General features: G+C 46.8%; 1 protein-coding gene across 10 annotated transcripts in view; it reads left to right on the forward strand.

Moving 5' to 3' along the window:
- The window catches only part of STXBP5 (syntaxin binding protein 5), a 146,831-nt gene that overhangs the window by 69,970 nt on the left and 58,910 nt on the right, over window positions 1-17,951 (forward strand). For all 10 annotated transcript variants that reach the window (XM_058307622.2, XM_058307623.2, XM_058307624.2 and 7 more), the window contains exons 9-15: window positions 175-253; window positions 12,755-12,909; window positions 13,586-13,658; window positions 15,441-15,588; window positions 15,786-15,853; window positions 16,552-16,592; window positions 17,432-17,652. In XM_058307622.2, the coding sequence (XP_058163605.1) occupies window positions 175-253; window positions 12,755-12,909; window positions 13,586-13,658; window positions 15,441-15,588; window positions 15,786-15,853; window positions 16,552-16,592; window positions 17,432-17,652 (785 nt within the window). The remainder of the gene's footprint in view (window positions 1-174; window positions 254-12,754; window positions 12,910-13,585; window positions 13,659-15,440; window positions 15,589-15,785; window positions 15,854-16,551; window positions 16,593-17,431; window positions 17,653-17,951) is intronic.

Consider the following 17,951-nt stretch of genomic DNA (forward strand, 5'->3'; position numbering starts at 1 on the left):
GTAAAATTTGCTTTATAATTTTTCAAATATCTTATTTTGTATTAAATACTTTCAGAATAATAAAATGTTTCATGGTGAACTTAATTATATTTCACTTACATTTTATAAATTATTAATGTAAGAATTTAGAGTAATTCAGGATTTTAGAATTTAATGAAGGAAAATGTATTTCAGGAAAACAGCTAAAGGATGGGAAGAAGCCAGAACCATGCAAGCCCATCCTCAAGGTGGAATTCAAGACGACTCGGGCTGGGTGAGCCTTCCCTCATTGCCTGCGCCCCTGCTCGTGGTTCCTCAGACCGGGTCTCTTCATTGTTGGTGTTTGAAGATTTAGCTCAGTCTTAAATTTTTTTGCTTCCCTTATTTAACAAAAAAAACCAAACCGAAATTGGTAAATTTAGGGCAGAATATTTCTCTGTGTTCTCTTGCTCTTTAGTAATTTTTCTATATATCTTGGAGAGTTTGATGCATTTTTCTCATCAAACTTCATACATTTTCTTGGATTAGTCTTCAGTAACAATGCAGTATTGTTTATTTGCTAGTGAAAGTCACAGGTTGTAAGCAATGAAAAAAATATATTTAAAACTTAACTTCTGTACTGTATGTTACTTATGAAAGTAAATCTTAGCTTAAGCATATTCGGGAATGATTTAAGAAAAGCAGCTTAATATTAAGGGGCATTTTTGCTTTTGAAGTTGATTGCCATTGTGTGGATTAGGTCTGAGAATTGGATGGTTTTAAAAGTTTATAAAGCTTCACTTATATTTTTGCATATATCAGATGTCACATTGAAAAATATAGTAAAGGAATTAAACCTTCAAAATCTTGCTTTGAAAATCCCACAGCTTCTTACCCGCTGGAAGGGCCCTTCTGTTGAGGCTCTGGTTCCCCAGGGAAAGCGGCTGTGGCTTTTGGCAGGCGTGTCGGGCCGCGAGCCTTGGTAGGACAGTGCAGCACTGGCACGTGGCAAGGTCTAACAGCACCCCCAGAACCTTCTAGAAATGCATCTGCCTGCAGAGACTCGGGCCAAGCCTACCCCTGGTTTCCCGTGGCCCTCAGGCAAGCCCGGAGCCTTGGGATAGCTGTGAGAAATGGCCCACCTGTGCTTCCCGGCTCCCCTCGGTCCTGTGTCGGGGCTTGAGCCTCTAGTAGCCGCCCTGTGGGTCAGGCCGCTGTGGGGGGGCCCGGGGGGTCGCCTGGCCGCAGGGGCTATGGCTCGCCCAGTGCTTGTCCGCGCTGCAGCCCCCGGCTCGCACCCCCCTGTTCCAGGCCAGGGGTGCCCTAGGTGAGGGCCTGGGGGCCTGGGGCTGCGCAGGGTAAACCCAGGGACCTGCAGTGCTTGCTGGGGAAGCCCCCTGCCACCAGCTAATGTGTTTGTCACCTCGTCACTTGGCAAAGAAATTTAAATAGGAAAAGAATGGCAGCAAGAAAGGGGGTGGGGAGAAAAGTAAAAGGAAGGAAATGTGAAAACACATGTTCATAAAGCAGTGCGGAAGAACTGTACATTTACTCTCAGCAGTGCCCGTTGCCTCTGAATATCGAGGGTGAGAAAGGGCACCTCTCCTGTGTCATGTCCATCTCTCTGGGTCTCAGTTCCTTCAGGATGGCAGCAGCACTGTTCCTTTTCTAGGATCAGAAAGGAAATGAGCAGACACACTGCTGTGCGCTCCTGCGGGCGCTTCAGACACAGCGGGTCTGTCGGGGAGCACCCTCTGAGAACAGGCTCCTCCAGTTTCCTGGCTTATTTTCACTCCTGGGAGAGGACAGTGAGTAAAGGAAATGTGGCTCTTCTCCTCCCCATGACCTCCTTCTTGAGGTGCCCTATCCCTCCCTCCACTTCCTCTTGATCCCCGTGGGCAAACAGGCGCATTTCCTGAGCAGCCCCCTCCTCTCCTCGGACCGCCACTGTTTCGTCTGCCTGGAGATCTTCTGGATCCTGGGAGATCCTGGACGAGACGGGGCTTCTTCAGGGGTGTCCAGGAGCAGACGCACAGAGCAGACGCCGTCTCATCTTCCCCCGTCACGGCCCTGCTCAGGGAAAGCAGTGGGTGTGCCTATCCCACTCCTGGTCCCCAGCCCTGGGTTGTGCTGCTGGGGCAGGAGGTGGAAAGCCCGGCCTGAGAGCGGGCTGCGAGGAAGAGTAAACGCTCATAAAAGTGGAATCAAGATGTTAAATCGCCTTCATTTCCCAGTAGATTAGGCGAGTCCAGGTTTTCCCTTACATGAGTAATAGTTACAGTACAACTAATATATTGTTTTAATAGAAGTTTATGAAAGAAGGGACAATTCTTCATAAAGCAGAAGTTGAGTCTTGTCTTAGTTTGCCAGAGGGCTGCTGATGGAAAGAACTGGCAATATGTTGGCTTTCGTAAAGGGGAATTTTATTTGGGAGAAAAGCTTAACAGTTCCGAGGTCATGAAATGTCCACATTAAGGCTTCAGCAGAGATGCTTTCTCACCAGTGAGTCGCCACATGGTGAAGCACAATGGCGCCTATCTCCGCCAAGCCCCTGCCTGCCTCCAGAACCCCCGTCTCCAGAGCTCAGCCACGGGCGGCCGGGCACAGGGCTTGTCTTTCTCCTGGTCGCCTGCATAGCCTCAGCTTCTCCGCTTTCTTACCGAGCTCAGTCACGGGTGGCCAGCACGGGCTTGTCTCTTCAGCCTTGAGCTGCTTCGGGCCCCGCCTTGTGGAGACTTTGTACCCCAGCTTTGGCTGCTGGTGGTCCTCGAGTCTTCCCTCACGTGGCCGGGTCAGAATGGCAGCTTCCTTTCTCCGTGTCTTCCTTCGCGTCTCTGTTTATATAAAGCCCAGCAAGAGGGCAGGGACCAGCCTGAGACGCGCCTCACTGACCTAGTCCAGTCAAAAGCGCCTCACACTCGTGGGGATGGATTAGTTCAAGAACATAAGCTTTCCCTTCTGGGGTTCTTGAAAGAGCCGCGAACCATCACAAGTGGTGAGTGACTGTCAGAGTTATTTCTTTGCAGAACTAATAAGACTCAGGAGTGACAACCCTGGTGCTAGAGCAACTAAGAGGGTCCTGAGCCCTCAGTGTGTCCCAGGAGTAGCCCAGGGCTGACCGCCCACCCCGAGCCCTCAGTGTGTCCAGGAATAGATGGGCTGACCGCCCGCCCCGAGCCCTCAGTGTGTCCAGGAATAGATGGGCTGACCGCCCGCCCCGAGCCCTCAGTGTGTCCCAGGAGTAGCCCAGGGCTGACCGCCCACCCCGAGCCCTCAGTGTGTCCAGGAATAGATGGGCTGACCGCCTGCCCCAAGCCCTCAGTGTGTCCAGGAATAGATGGGCTGACCGCCCGCCCCGAGCCCTCAGTGTGTCCAGGAATAGATGGGCTGACCGCCCGCCCCGAGCCCTCAGTGTGTGCCAGGTGTAGACCTGGGCTGACCGCCCGCCCCGAGCCCCCACTTGTCCAGGAGTAGCCCAGGGCTGACTGCCGGCCCAGAGTACCACTGCCGTGTGGACTCACCAGACTGGTGCTCCATGCATGCCTCCTCCTGACGGGAAGGACTGATGTTAGTGGCTGCCTCCTGCAGTTGGGAGATGAGGACGCACACAAAGCTCCTGCCGCACACCCGTGACCCTAGTTTCCCACGTCAGGGGTGCCACAGCAGTACCTGACGCCTGTGGGCATCGTGTAGAACGCTCTGTTCTCTTACCTGCCTTCAGCCTCCAAGTGACTAAAGGGCCTAACTGCTTCCTTTTCTCTGGATGGAGGGTCATCTAATCTCTGAGAGGAAACAGCAGGATTTAGCACAATGGGTAACAGTGACCCATTTGTGGGTCATGGAAATGATTTTGTCAGTTGTGTCCATCGATTTTTAAATGATAGACCAGAATAGGAAGTAGCAGCACATGCTGTACCTTTTAAGGGTAGATACTGGCTCCTGGTTCATGTGTACATACACATCCATTTGCTGGATTGTGAAGGAAACCTACTTCTGTGGGCCAGGATCAAAACAAGAAAGCTGCAGAAGTAATAGATGTTTTGGATTTTGAAACTTGGGTTTAAATCCCAGTTCTGCCACTCCTAACAGTAACTTTAGGCCAGTTGCTTAACCTCGCAGCTTTTCTCTCCTGACTTTCTTCAGTAGAGCAGGGCAGTAACTACTACCTCATAAATCCATTCCCCCAGATACCTGGCACACACCAGGTGTTTGGCAAATCCCAGCTCCTTCCCTCTATTTGTACGTCCTCCTCCGGGCATATGACATAAAGAGCAGAATGCAGGGCCGGATATCAGCAAGCAGACACTCAGCCGAGCCGAGCCATACCCCACAGATACTGTAAGAGTCGGATTCCGATGTCACTCAGGGCTGCCGGCTGGGGCTGAGACTTTTACGATAGGCCCTAAAGCTGCAGCACCGCCCAGGGTAGCCTCAGCCTCCTTGAGATGCCCCTCAGGTGGCCAGCCTTCCTTGGGGCTACTCAGCTTCTGGCACCTGCACAGGTTCCCAGGCATCCTTTCTCAGTGCAGCCGTGGGCCATCTAGGTGAGTGCTGCCCTCCGGAGAAACTCAACGGCTGACCCTGGAATTCACCTTTAAGGACAGCTGGTTGGGTTTTGTGCTTTTGTGTGCCCCCTTATCCCTCCCCTCTATGGTGTCTGTATTTATTTCCAAGTGCTTTAAAAGGCCAGATGATTTCTTAAATTTTAATTTTATATCATGGGCTAATAGCTGTATTTATACAGGGTTGCCTGTGGAAGAGTATGGAAGCCCAGGCCCAGGTACCTGTGATTTAACAACTCAGCTGTCGACATGTACCTGTTTCCTACATCTGAGCATGCCCGCGAAGGCAGCTGCTGCTGCTGTCCTGGACACTCAGCAGCAAGGGTCTGTCTTTTTACCCAGCTTGCCCATACTAGCCACTGGCCCCCAAGACCTTGCTTGGACCCTCGGGTCCCTGGCTCCAGGTCCAGCAGGTGTAGGCACCGACTGCAGTTCCTGCGTGCTGGCCATTGGGATGGTGCTTTGGGCTGGGTTTGGCAAGGGTGCAGGCATCTTTTTCTTGACCTTCTCTGGAGCCCCTGCTCCTCTGGTCTTTCCTACCTAGTGCTGGTCTTGGCAGCATGCTCTGTGCCTGCACGATGGTCAGTGCTGAGCAGCAAGGACCCCGGGGTGAGTGTAAGGACCCCGGGGTGAGTGTGGGGTGACGGCCACGTTCAGGAGCCGCTCCCTTGTGTGCTGCCTTTGCTGGACCCTCACTGGGTTAGCCTGAGATTAGCCTGAGGCGTAATCCCAAGAGATGAAAATGGACCAGTAGGTGGTAGTGCTGTCTTTTGATGAGTGAAGCCATGTAAGTAATGTATGACCAAGAATGGGTGTGTTCACAGCTTCTGTCCGTCGAAAATGCTAAGATCCTCACCCACCAGCTTCTAAGCGCATCTCTCTATTCTAAGCCGTGTTCATTACTACTGCATAAAACTGGGAATGTCTCCTGACTCGCACAGCCCTTTAGGCATCCCTGGCAGGTGGGCTTGTCGGCCTTCCTGACTCATGGGGCCCTGGGCACATTTCCAGCTGATGGGGACATGAGCAGAGGCGGCCTCGCTCAGGAGAAGGGCCGTGGAGCTCAGCTGGCCCTGCTGGCGCTGGTGCTGGTTCCTGGGAGGTACCTATGTGGAAGGGACAGAGGAGGACCAGAAGACAGGACACACAGGAGGGCCTCGCATCTGTGGAGCCAGAAACAGTGAGCACTGTTCAGGGCTCCTGAGGCGGGTCAGGGGAGCAGATGAGTGGCTGGTAGGAAGGATGAATTTGTGCAAGCACTTAGCTAGCCTAACTTCAGGCAAGTCAGGTTGTAGGAACATTAAAAGAAAGAAAAGGAAAGGGGGTAGGACGGGTTCAGTGAATTCAGCAGGAGCTGGAAGGAGCAGTTGTGTGTCACCAGGCAGCGTGAGCTGCTGAGCCCTGCTTTTAAGTTAATGACTAGTGACAGAAAAGGAGCTTTTGGAGTCATGTGGAAAGAAAGTACAGACAAGTTTCTTTCTTACCTACTGCAGGGTTGTCTTAGGACTGTGCTCCAGGAGCATTCCTCTCCCAGAAGGGTGTTTGGCTGTAGAACCCAGAGCCGCAGGGTCAGAATGGGACAGGAGCCTTGAAGCTGAGCGCTGATGGCCAGCGTGGAGGTAGGAGCAGGCCAGCAGCCCATAGCAAACCCTTCTCAGTGCTCCCTGGGAGGTGGCCCCGCGGCCTTCACCCTAACCCAGTGGTCACTCTCATCGGGCATTGGCAGGGGAAGCCTCTGCTTAAACTCAGCGTGCCTGAGCGAGCCTGCAGTGGTCAGACACGGAAGATGGCAGCCATTTTCAAGGTGTTTCAAGAAACGCTCCCTTCAAAGGGCGGTCACCCAGCAGTTAGGTTGATCTGACTGTTCACCTTTGATTATGATTGCTTGTACAAAGTGTCTTTGGAAATATCTAGGGTTTGAAAAAGTTATAAGCAAAACATCAATTTCTGGTATAAGAAGCATATCGTCCCTAATTCCACCATTCTAAAGCATTTTTTCATTTTGTTTCTCTTTCCCTAAGGTTTTTTTCAGCTGCATTTCCATTTTCACTTAAAAGTATACTCTTCTACTTCACATGTCTAAAATACTATTTGTGTTTATCGGTGTATTTTTTTTTTAATAATTTGTTTTAAGAGCTTTGGAATTTACTCAGCCTTTCTCGTTGCACATTTAGTGTTTTTGGTATTGTAGATTAGAGTTTTTGTAGTATAGGTAAAGGTATAGTAGTAAACATTATTCTCTTTTTTAAGTAGCAATACAGTAATAAAACTGAATTGTTTCTTTAGGGTAAATTTCTAGCAGTGGAAATTTGAAGGTTAAAAAAATGTGGCTGCTCCTACTGAAAAATTCCTCAGTGCGGATTCCTAAAAATCCCCGTGACCTTTTTCGCACGCTGCGCTGGCCAGGCCTTTGTGCCCAGGGCCTCACAGGCAACAGAGCAGTTGGAAAGAGCCCCAGGTGTGCCCCGCTCTCAGTGCTCATCCTTCAGCCAGAGACGGGCTCCTCAGTCGTCAGCGTGCCTGGTGCTGTGAGGCTTCCGGGCGCCCCCTGTTGCGTTCTGGGGACGTGGAAGCTGATCTGCACATGTGCCTCGGCTGCGCACCCTGGAGGCTGGTCTGCGCGTGCACTGAAGTGCTTCTCCTGCTCTTTGTAGGTAGACCACCGTCACACAGCGGTGGCACTTAGGTGGTCATATCACTTTTACTTGGCAGCTTGTGCTATGAGGTTGTTGCTGCAGCTTGTATTTAGGTTGTCTCTAGAGAGCATGCATCAAATCCATGCCAGACCTTGCCTACAGTAAAAACTGCAGTATTCTCACAGATTAGTTTCGAAATCCCAGCGTGGCTCCATGGGCTGCAGGTGGTCCATTTAGTCACAAAGCAACGCCACGTGGCCAGGATTCTGCTTAAGACCTTACTCAACTTTTTGAAGCAGTGCACGGTTGTTAATTGTTAAATTCCTTTGGCTTTGCAGTTATAAAGCTCTGCATCCCAACCCATCTGTATGTTAAAACTAATAACTAATATAAATAGAAATCTCACACGAGTGCCACAAAAAATAAACTCTGGGATTTCTCTTTATTAGGGTAGAGCAGAGTGGTTGGAGAATTTGATAAGTAGAGTGGTCGTGTAAACAGTTAAGGTTACAATTAAATCCCAGTGTTAAAATATGGAGAAATAGTGACATGAGGTCACAGAATGTGCAGAGAAGCCTCTGGAAGCACAAATGTCAAATCCCAAAATGCTGCAGGCAGCACTGACCCCACGGCTGCCCCACAGCGCGTCCAGTGCCCTGATCCCTGGACCAGCGGTGCTCAGGTTGGTGCAGTGGGAGGTTGACAAACTCTAGGGGTTCCCAGCCAGGATCTAGGGTGCAGAGCTGTCCTGGAGGAGTGTGCAGTACAAGGCGTGTGGGGCAGCGCGATGGTGGCAGCTGACAGTGCCGAGAGCTGAGTAGGGGTGCTCGGGAACACAGAGGGACCCCAGTCGGGATGCTTGGGAAAGGTTTTCCGAGGCAGTCAGGGCTGGCCTGAGTTCAGGAGGTGGCAAACAGGGGCGTTCCGGGGGGGAAGGAGCTTGTGCAGCTGCTACTGGGATGCTGCTTAGGGCGGTAGGGTGAAGGGCCAAGGGGGGACCACCTCTGGGGAACTCTGTGACCCCTTACCTCTACAGTCCCGCGACTGCCCTGCCTGCAGTGCCCTCCTGGCTCCCTCCTCGTCAGCCCTTTCTCTCTGTGCTCCGGGCCGTGTCCCTGTCTGCTCAGCTGGTCTGAAGAGGTGTTCTGCGTCCTCCTGGGTGTGCGCAGTGCCTCTGGGGCGGGCCCTGTCGGCGGGGAGCAGGTTAACCTGAGACGCGTCCACTCAGTCCTCGAACTTGCAGGTTTGTGCCTACCTGACCTGAGGGTCTTGGTTCACACCAGATACTGTCAAAAGGGGATTCTATTTAAAGGAAGGAACATAAAATTACATTATTGCTAGACCTGGTTATAACATCAGAAAGAATACCTTTTATTTTACAAAAGTAAAGAAACAAGATTCCCCACCTCTATAATTTATACATTGCCTAGAAATAATCTAGATCTCTAAAACTTTAAAATACAAAACTTGGGAATTTTTTTACTTTTGCTGCTTAGTGTTAAAATATTTGACTTCATTTTGGCATTGTGCATATGACTAGATTCTTCTAAGGTAATTGTTTCACTAATATTTATTATTCAAGGTTTGGGGCCTGTATTTGTCAGTCAAAGGGGTGCTGATACAGAGTGTCAGGAATCTGATGGCTTTTATATAGGGTATTGATTTGGGGTGGAAGCTTACGGGGACAGGCCCTGAGGAGTCCCGCTCAGGGCTGCTTTCTCTCCAGAGTCCGGGGTGTTGAGCAGGGCGGCCGCTGATTCTGCCTGCTCCCCTCTTCCTCCAGGCTTCCAGGCACCCCCTCTCCTCATGAGGGCTCCCCTCTCAGCGCTTCCTGTTTCAGGCTCCACACTCTTCCCAGGGTCAGCTGTAAGCTCCTAGGGGAATGGCCATCTCTCCCCGGGGCCCCAGGGTCAGCCATGACAGAGCTGTCCCTTCCTGTGCGGCTTCTAGTGTTGGCTTATCTGGGCCCACCAGGGGTGGGGACTCAGCCTGAGCCACGCCTTACTGCCACGGTCACGTCAAAACCCTGATCTTAACAGGTAATCTAATCAGGGGCCCCTCAACTGAATCTAGTGTAATCAAAGGGTATCACACTTAGAATGTATTAATTTACAAACACAATCTTTCTCTTTGGGGATGTGTAAATAATTTCAAAACTGCCACAGGGCCTTAAAATGGAAAAAAAAAAAAGGTGACTGGGGATGGGTTCGTAGGTCAGGTGAGTTTTGTCTGGCAGTCCTGTAGTCAATTTTAAAGAAACAGCACATAAAATAGGACAAACATTAAAAAAATAAAGGCACTGATACCTAGATTTTTGCAGGAAAAAATTCCTGTGACGCTGACCTGGTGGGCAAGCATTTCCTACTGTTTCTGTTTGCTTATCCGTGTTCTCCCTGTAAGGTTAGAAAAGAAGGGAGACAATGGTGAGGGCCTCTGGACAGCTTTACTAGCCTTGGGGAGGTGGCCACCTGACCTGGGCAGCCACCCACCGCTGGGGGTGGGACACAGCACCTTCCTGTCGTGGTTTTTCTATGATACCAGGTTTTTGTTTGTTTGTTTTTAAGTTGACTGTATGTGGAGAAAACAATCAGGGGTGCTTGAAACCCTCCAAATAAGATGCCTGGCCCAGCCTCCTGCACTCTGAAAGGGGCATGTCTCAGTTCTGTTGGCCCCTTGTACCTGTGTCCTGCATTTCAAGATACTGAAGAGGGTGCACTGTCTGGTCACAACACTTTAGAAACAACAGCGTGCTGGCTAAAGGCGTGTGCATGGGTGTGGTCACAGGCTGGGCTGGTGGGATGGGGGTGGTCACTGGGGCTCAGGGGGTGGGAGTGGGGGTGGTCATGGACTCAGCTGGAAGAGCACAATTGCCCAGGTCAGTTTAGTGAGGAAAGGTGAAGAGATGGTCCACTGAGAGCGGTTAGTGGACGTGCGTTCCTGTCCGCATGTCCAAGCATACATTGAACAGTACATGCCAGCCGGGCTGTCTGTGGCACTGTTTTGATACAGCAGTGAAGACACTGACAGACACCTCTGCCCTCGTGAAGCTTTGTCCATGAAAGAGGAAGACTGGGAAGTGGACTTGGCCAGTGGTTAGGGCATCCGTCTACCACATGGGAGGTCCACGGTTCAAGCCCCGGGCCTCCTTGACCCGTATGGAGCTGGCCATGCGCTGTGCTGATGGACGCAAGGAGTGCTGTGCCATGCAGGGGTGTCCCTGCGTAGGGGAGCCCCACGCGCAAGGAGCACGCCCCGTAAGGAGAGCCGCCCAGCGCAAAAGAAAGTGCAGCCTGCCCAGGAATGGCGCCGCCCACACGGAGAGCTGCCGCAGCAAGATGACGCAACAAAAAGAGACACAGATTCCCGTGCCGCTGACAACAACAGAAGCAGACAAAGAAGAACACGTAGCAAATAGACACAGAGAACAGAAAACTGGGGCAGGGGGCGGGGAAGGGAAGAGGAATAAATAAAAATAAATCTTTAAAAAAAAAAAGGAAGACAATAAGCGAAATGAATAAAATAGTTTTTAGTGATAAGAGCTATGAGGAAATAAAGGGGGTGTATGAGGAGGGTACAGTTTCATAATAAAATATGTTCACATAGTCACATGCACATTACACCTGTATGTATACAAAAGATACACATGTGTACACATGCTGTGTACAAGCTTTCTACATGCAGGCATGTTATACGCTTCTCTGTTATATGCATATTAGGTTACGTGTGCATATGTGGTAATTGCATACAGACATGTTCTATACACGTGTGTCTGTTATACACATACTTAGGTTACGTGTGCTTAGTGATAGCTGTATATACAGGCATGTTCTACACGTGTTATACACATATACTTAGGTTATATATGCGTATGTGATTGTAGCTGTGCATATAGACAGGTTATACACGTTATACACGTGCACACTTCTGTGTGTATGTTTTACATGTGTGCACGTTATACACAAAGTGATGCACACTTAAACAGACATTCACAGGTGTGCAGATGCCACGCACATGCACATATGTTCTCCACATATTTGTGTTGCTACTATTTCTCTTTTAAATAGGTAAAATGTTTCTTTATTAGAAACAATTGATTCCTTTGCCCCAATATTTCTGTACTACTGCCAATCTATCTAGGTACATTCATTTGTTCTTTCATATCAAATAAATAGGAGTTAGAACTTGTCTCCTGTCTACACACCATGAGAAAGGAGTAGGCACTCCCTGAGGATGCCCTGCAGTCAGACGCCGTCCGCAGTGCTCTCTGCGTCTCCTGCACCGTCCCTTGATGAGGAAACTACACACAGAGAGGCGAGGCAGCTCGCCCCGGTCCTAAAGGAAGCATAGGCAGGAGGTTTAGGTCCTGAACCAGCATGTGTTTCCTACCACCTGTACCAGGTGTAAAGTCTGGAGAATATGGGAAATGCAAAAGAAGGGGTGGCATCGTGAGCAGTGGATGAGGATGGAACTGGAGACACTGGCCTGAGAGTAAGCGTTAAAAATCTATTAAGAACTCATAAATGAAGAGATTCAAGAAAGCTTACAGAAGTTTAGCTCTGTGTGCATCACCATAAACAATGTGTGTAAATCTACCATAAACATGTCTTCCCACATATGGCAAGTCAAGAGCTAATTTCTTAAGTATGCAAAGAATTCATATGAACCAGGAAGTGAATGATGACTAATCCATGTTGGCCAAAACCACAAGTAGATATGTCTTAGAAAAAGATACATGCCTCAACTGGGACATGACAAGATACTTAGAATGCAGTTTTCTAAAGTGGGCCTAGATCAGGAATTCTTAACAAGGGGTCTGTGAGTTTGAACTGAAATTCAAAGAAAGGTTATTCTTGTGGGACCGTGTTGGTGCGGGTGTGAGATATTTATTAAATAATTCACAGTGTAGTGTGGACTTAGTAAGGGGTCAGTGGTTTTCACCTGACTGACAAAATGGTCTGTGTAACAAAAAAGGTTAAGAACCCCTGGCCTAGAGAAATCACTCAGGTTTAACAATCACCGACAGGAAGCCTGAGGGGAAAGGGCGAGCTGGCTGGGGTGTGGTCAGGCCTCTGGGAAGGGCCAGCTGGCCACTGTTCTCCAGAGGCTCCTGGAAGCCCTGTGGAGGGGCGGGCGCTGTTCTCAGTCATTCTCTCAAGGGTGACCTGTGGCCACCTGGTAAGTTAATTCATTACACACGGTGGATGCCTGGGGCCTGCAGCGGCCCTCCTGGACCCTCTGTGACAAGGCCTGATTAGGAACAGAAGAAAAGGGCATGCGTTCCAGAGACTTCTCTCAGCAGAGTCCTGAGAGCAGGCAGGGCAATGGTGTGAGGGGATGGAGGAAAAAGACCTCAGGCCAAGGAATGGTGAGAGCTGGACGCGGTTGCTGTCCACTCTTACTTGAGATGACTTTCCAGGAGTCCATGTAGGTCTTGCCCAGTGCTGTGGAAACCTCCACATCCAAGTATTCATTTAAATGTTAAAATGTTAGAACTTAAGGTTCTCTTGTTTCACTAAATTAAACAATTATGGCGTTAAGGAAATTACTTTGTCTTCACTCTGCTCTTTATAAAACCCCAGTTGTGCATCTTATTTCCAGGGAGCCTTTCATCATCCTCTCCGGAGGCTTGTCCTACGACACTGTAGGAAGAAGGCCTTGCTTAACTGTCATGCATGGGAAGAGCACTGCCGTGCTGGAAATGGACTATTCCGTCGTGGACTTCCTGACGCTGTGCGAGACCCCGTACCCAAACGGTGCGTTCTGTGACTAAAGTCCAGTGGTGGTAGATACCTGTTGTTCAGTACAAAGCCCCCTCATGTGCTCCAGGGTGTAGGCGCTGCCTTCACAGCTTTGGAATCTTGTTTAAGAAGTTAACTCGGTCTCATGAGCTGCTTCTGTCTGGTTTGCTTATTAGTAGCAAGTGCCTTTGAAGGGGGAACAGAAATATTCCTGTGAAGAAGCATTTTAAAATTCTGTAAACTCGGGTATATTTGATTTCAAGAAGAATATAAATCTGAATCTTCTACAGTTGTGCTCATTGAGGTATAAAGATGTAATGTGTTTTATAGTGGTTGAGGCACATATAAAAATCCAAGAGAAACTTGAATGCCATAGTCCAATATTTTTGAGTTCTCATGGATATGTAGATTTAAATTTGAGTTTTGTTGGCAATGCTTTGGTATTTGCAGTAGAAGTTACTATGAGCTGCTTTAGAGCAAGTATTTTGTCTTGTTCATCTTTACAAAAGTGAAAAAAATTTGAATAGGTTATTAGACTCACATCATTTAAAATAGGAAAGCCTAAAATATATAGGGTCAAAATGTTAAATACTTGAGAGAATGAAGCAAAATAAAAACCAAGCAAAACAAGAAATGTTGGTCTATTTTGCTGTCCTCTTATTGCTGTTTGTGCGTTATTTTCCTATTTCAGATTTTCAAGAACCATATGCTGTGGTGGTTCTTCTAGAAAAGGATTTAGTACTTATAGACCTTGCACAGAATGGGTAAGAAATAAAACACAAAGAGTGATTCTATTGGTATGTGATGAAAAGTGATCCCTTTTAGCCTCGGATTGGCAGTTCGATCTCTCTGAAAGATCATACTTTTCACTACCTTGGCCTCTTTTTACACCTCAGACCCACACTTCTGACTGCCTGTCCAAGTTCTCTCTTAGACTAAATCGTATAGACTCTCTATTTTAAGTCAGAATATATTGAATTTCCAAAATCCCAAGTGAGTTAACCTTGCACTTGGGTGTCCTGGGGCATGCCTAAAGCCACGCCACACCTCCGAAGCAGAGCCGTGGCTCAGCCTCGGTGGCCAGGATCCCAGGGGATGGTGCCTCTGGAGGCAGCATGTGCTCTTGGCATCCAGGGGAGGAGGGCAGAGGCAGGGGCGCCAGCCTAGCTGAAGAGTGGACTGGCCTGTGGTGCAGGGAGAGCTGCCGAGGCGCCCTGCAAAGGCGAGGGGGAACCCGCCGGGCCCAGCGGCCCTGCTGTCTCAGCCTCCTTCCTGGGGCGGCCCTGAGCACAGCACCGTTCTCGACTGCATGACGAGCCCACTGTGGGCAGTGGGATCTGAGGGGTTTCTATAGGACATTCTTAGAATTACTTACTCTTGATGTGATTTGCCTTTTGCATAAGCGAGGCATTTCACATATGGTCTAGATTGATATATATTTAAGTCAAAAAAAATGTTCAGGCAACCTGAATAAATAAAATTAGGCATCATTGTATTCAGCACATATAATTGTAAATGTTGAGAACTATAGCAGTAGAATCACTGAGCTAAGGAAACACCTATGTATAAAAAGAGAAAAGCTGCTTGCCATTTTATGAATACTGATTTTTGTGTCTTATCTTCCAATTTTTTGTGTATGTTGGGGGGAGAAAGGTGAGTTCATTTTGAAATCTATAAAGGACTTTTGAAATTTCTCATATCTGTTTTTTAATTATTGTCAGTAGTGGGCTGATGAATTCATACAATTTTTGCAGATTTAGTGAGGTAGGATTTGTTAGATTTTTTTTTAAGCCGGTTTCTGGTTTTCTAGATATTTTTAAGTATTCTCATTCTAAGAACTTTAAAACCAGAGAACAAATATCATGTGTATTTCTTTAGGATTTTACTTACCTTTTAGGATTTTTAAAAAACGTTTTTTCCCTTTTTCAGTAAAATAATTCCCTATCTAGAAAACACTTAAGATGGAATTTTACTTTCGATTATCATTAAAACAAGAGAAAGTTTCTAGATTAAAATTTGTACTAGGAATTGCACTGGTTACGAAGGAGGGTTAAAAGTTGTATGAGCGCCTGCCGCTGAGGCCCTCATGCCTCGAATTTGAGAGCAGCGCTCTGGCTCTGCCAGCTGGCATGCTTGGCACTTACTGTCCCTAAGCCTTTGTTCTTCAGGAAAAAGTCCACGTCTTACGTTTGGTGCAGAAAATAAGTTAGGTAAATATCTGCTGGGCTCCTAGTCCCAGTGCAGAAGCCATTGACCGATAGATGTCCTGTTCGAATGGAGCACCGCCCTTCAGCATACCTATTGGCGCACGTTAAAAGGCTTTAATCTCTGATATGTAAGATTCTGTAGAGAAGAGCATACTTTAAGAATTGAAACATTAATTCAGGTAAATTGTCATGTGGCTCTTCAAACAGTGTTGAAAAATCGAATTCATTTTTTAACATAATTCCTTCCAAATGTGTGAATATTAAAAGTTCTGATTGTTGTGTTACTCATAGGTTGTATTCATTACATCAGTAACTACTTCCTTTTTCCTGTTTTCAAAGCTACCCTATATTTGAAAACCCCTACCCTTTGAGCATACACGAGTCCCCTGTTACCTGCTGTGAATACTTTGCCGACTGTCCCGTGGACTTGATCCCTGCGCTGTATTCTGTCGGTGCTAGACAGAAACGCCAAGGCTACAGTAAAAAGGTATTGGTTGTGAATGTCAGCAGTTCACATTATGTCATAGCATTTTATGTTTCCTACCTGGGAGTGCTTGCTACTCCTTCCAAAGAAAATACATAGAAGTTAATTTTGGGGAGCAAAATATGTTGTCTGTTGTTTTCATACATATGAAAGCATGCAATATAAAATTGTGTTATACGATACTTTTTTTTTCCTTATAGGAATGGCCCATCAGTGGAGGTAATTGGGGCTTGGGTGCTCAGAGTTACCCAGAAATAATTATTACAGGGTAAGTTAAAGTCTCTTCACCAACTAGATTAGTAACAGCTAAATATAATTTATTAAGACTCCATGAACTTTATTTAATTAATTGGGCAGCTTTGTGTTGCTTTCTAACAGGAAATAAATTAAGACCTTACCAATTCTCATTTTTACTTTTTTACTCATTTTAGTGACTATCTTTTATTTTTTTTAAAGATTTATTTTTTTACTTTATTTCTCTCCCCTTCCCCCCTTCCTCCCCCAGTTGTCTGCTCTGTGCCCATTTGCTGTGCTTTCCTCTGTGACCACTTCCATCCTCATCAGCGGCACTGAGAATCTGTGTCTCTTTTTGTTGCGTCATCTTGTTGTGTCATCTCTCCATGTGTGCGGCGCCATTCTTGGGCAGGCTGCACTTTCTTTCGCGCTGTGCTGCTCTCCTCACGGGATGCACTCCTTGCGCGTGGGGCTCCTCTACGCAGGGGACACCCCTGTGTGGCACAGTACTCCTTGGGCGCATCAGCACTGTGCATGGGCCAGCTCCACACGGGTCAAGGAGGTCCGGGATTTGAACTGCAGACCTTCCATGTGGTAGGTGGACACCCTATCCATTGGGCCAAGTCTGCTTCCCTAGTGACTATCTTTTAAAATAACAATATGCTTAACTTCTAAAGAAATAATGTTTTTCCTGTTCTTTATCTCATTTCTAACTCATACTGCTTTTCCTAGGCATGCTGATGGGTCAGTTAAGTTCTGGGATGCTTCTGCAAGTACGTATTTTGAATATTTGTTACTCATTGTGTTACACAGTCATTGTTCTTATATATCCTTTATAATTGTATAACCAACATTTAATTTGAAATTTTGGAGGCTGTAAGTTTAATACCTGATGATATAGCGAGTATAACTTTTTAATGGATTAAAGATATCCTTAAAGATTTAATTAGTAAGTTAAGGATTATTCTCAGTAGAACTATTCAAATCCTTTCTTCAAAATTTCTTCAAACTTTCTCTGCCTAGCTCAGAGAAAGGAGAAGCAAAAATATGTTCCAAATCAATAGAAATTTCTAGAGTAATTTTAATGCCTAATTCCAAACTTATGAGCCCAAAGTTTGTCTTGTTTTCACAAAACATCAAAGCAAAAAAGGAAAGAATGCGTTTAATGGGTAATGTGGCAAAACATACATGGCAAGCATTCATTAGGAATCCAGTTAACTCAGAATATGTTTGTTATATTTCATAATGTGTGAATGATATATTGATGCATTTTTAAGACAAAATACATAGAAAATAATTTAGGAGGTATAATGTATTCTTTATTGTGTTCACTGAATTTATACCTCTTTCCCCCAAACCTTTTTTTTTTAACTCATCTTTTCAGGTTGTCTAAATCCAGCATTACGGTGTTTTTTCTTTTAATGAGGGCACATTTTACCATCACTAAGTACCTTAAAAGTATAATAGAAAAATGTAGAGTTAAGAGTGAAACTATGGTTCAGCTAAAACAGGCTATTTTATTTACGTAGTTGGATTGATTAAATCCATAGTTGGATTGTTGCCTTACATTTCATCTTTTTGCGTTAAAATGTCTAACATACCTTTTTTCTAGTCACTCTCCAGGTATTGTATAAATTGAAGACATCCAAAGTGTTTGAAAAGCCACGGGGTAAGGACGACAGGCCCAGCACCGACGTCGTGGATGAGGACCCGTACGCCGTCCAGATGGTGTCCTGGTGCCCTGAGAGCAGGGTGCTGTGCGTCGCTGGCGTCTCTGCCCATGTCCTTGTCTGCAGGTTCAGCAGGCAGGAAGCGCTGGCTGAAGTCATTCCGGTACCTGCACCTCCCAGTACTTTAGATTCAGAGTGCCGATGATTTTAAATTGTTTAGGAGACTGTTTCCAATCAGATTGCTCTAGAATGATTGAAAACACATTTGTATTTGCATTGCTGTATGTCTCTTGTGAAAAGGAGCATAAGTTTTATGGTTTTTTATTGTACGTTTAAGTCCTTAAATACATTGTATTTTTCCTTTAAAGAAACTAATATGAGAATGAGTGACCTCTAATTTAGTATTAATGGGAGTCTCATCAATTCCAAAATTGTTTATATGTATGTGCACACTTGCCAACA

This window comes from Dasypus novemcinctus, chromosome 11 (assembly GCF_030445035.2).
Source record: "Dasypus novemcinctus isolate mDasNov1 chromosome 11, mDasNov1.1.hap2, whole genome shotgun sequence".
NCBI lineage: Eukaryota > Metazoa > Chordata > Mammalia > Cingulata > Dasypodidae > Dasypus > Dasypus novemcinctus.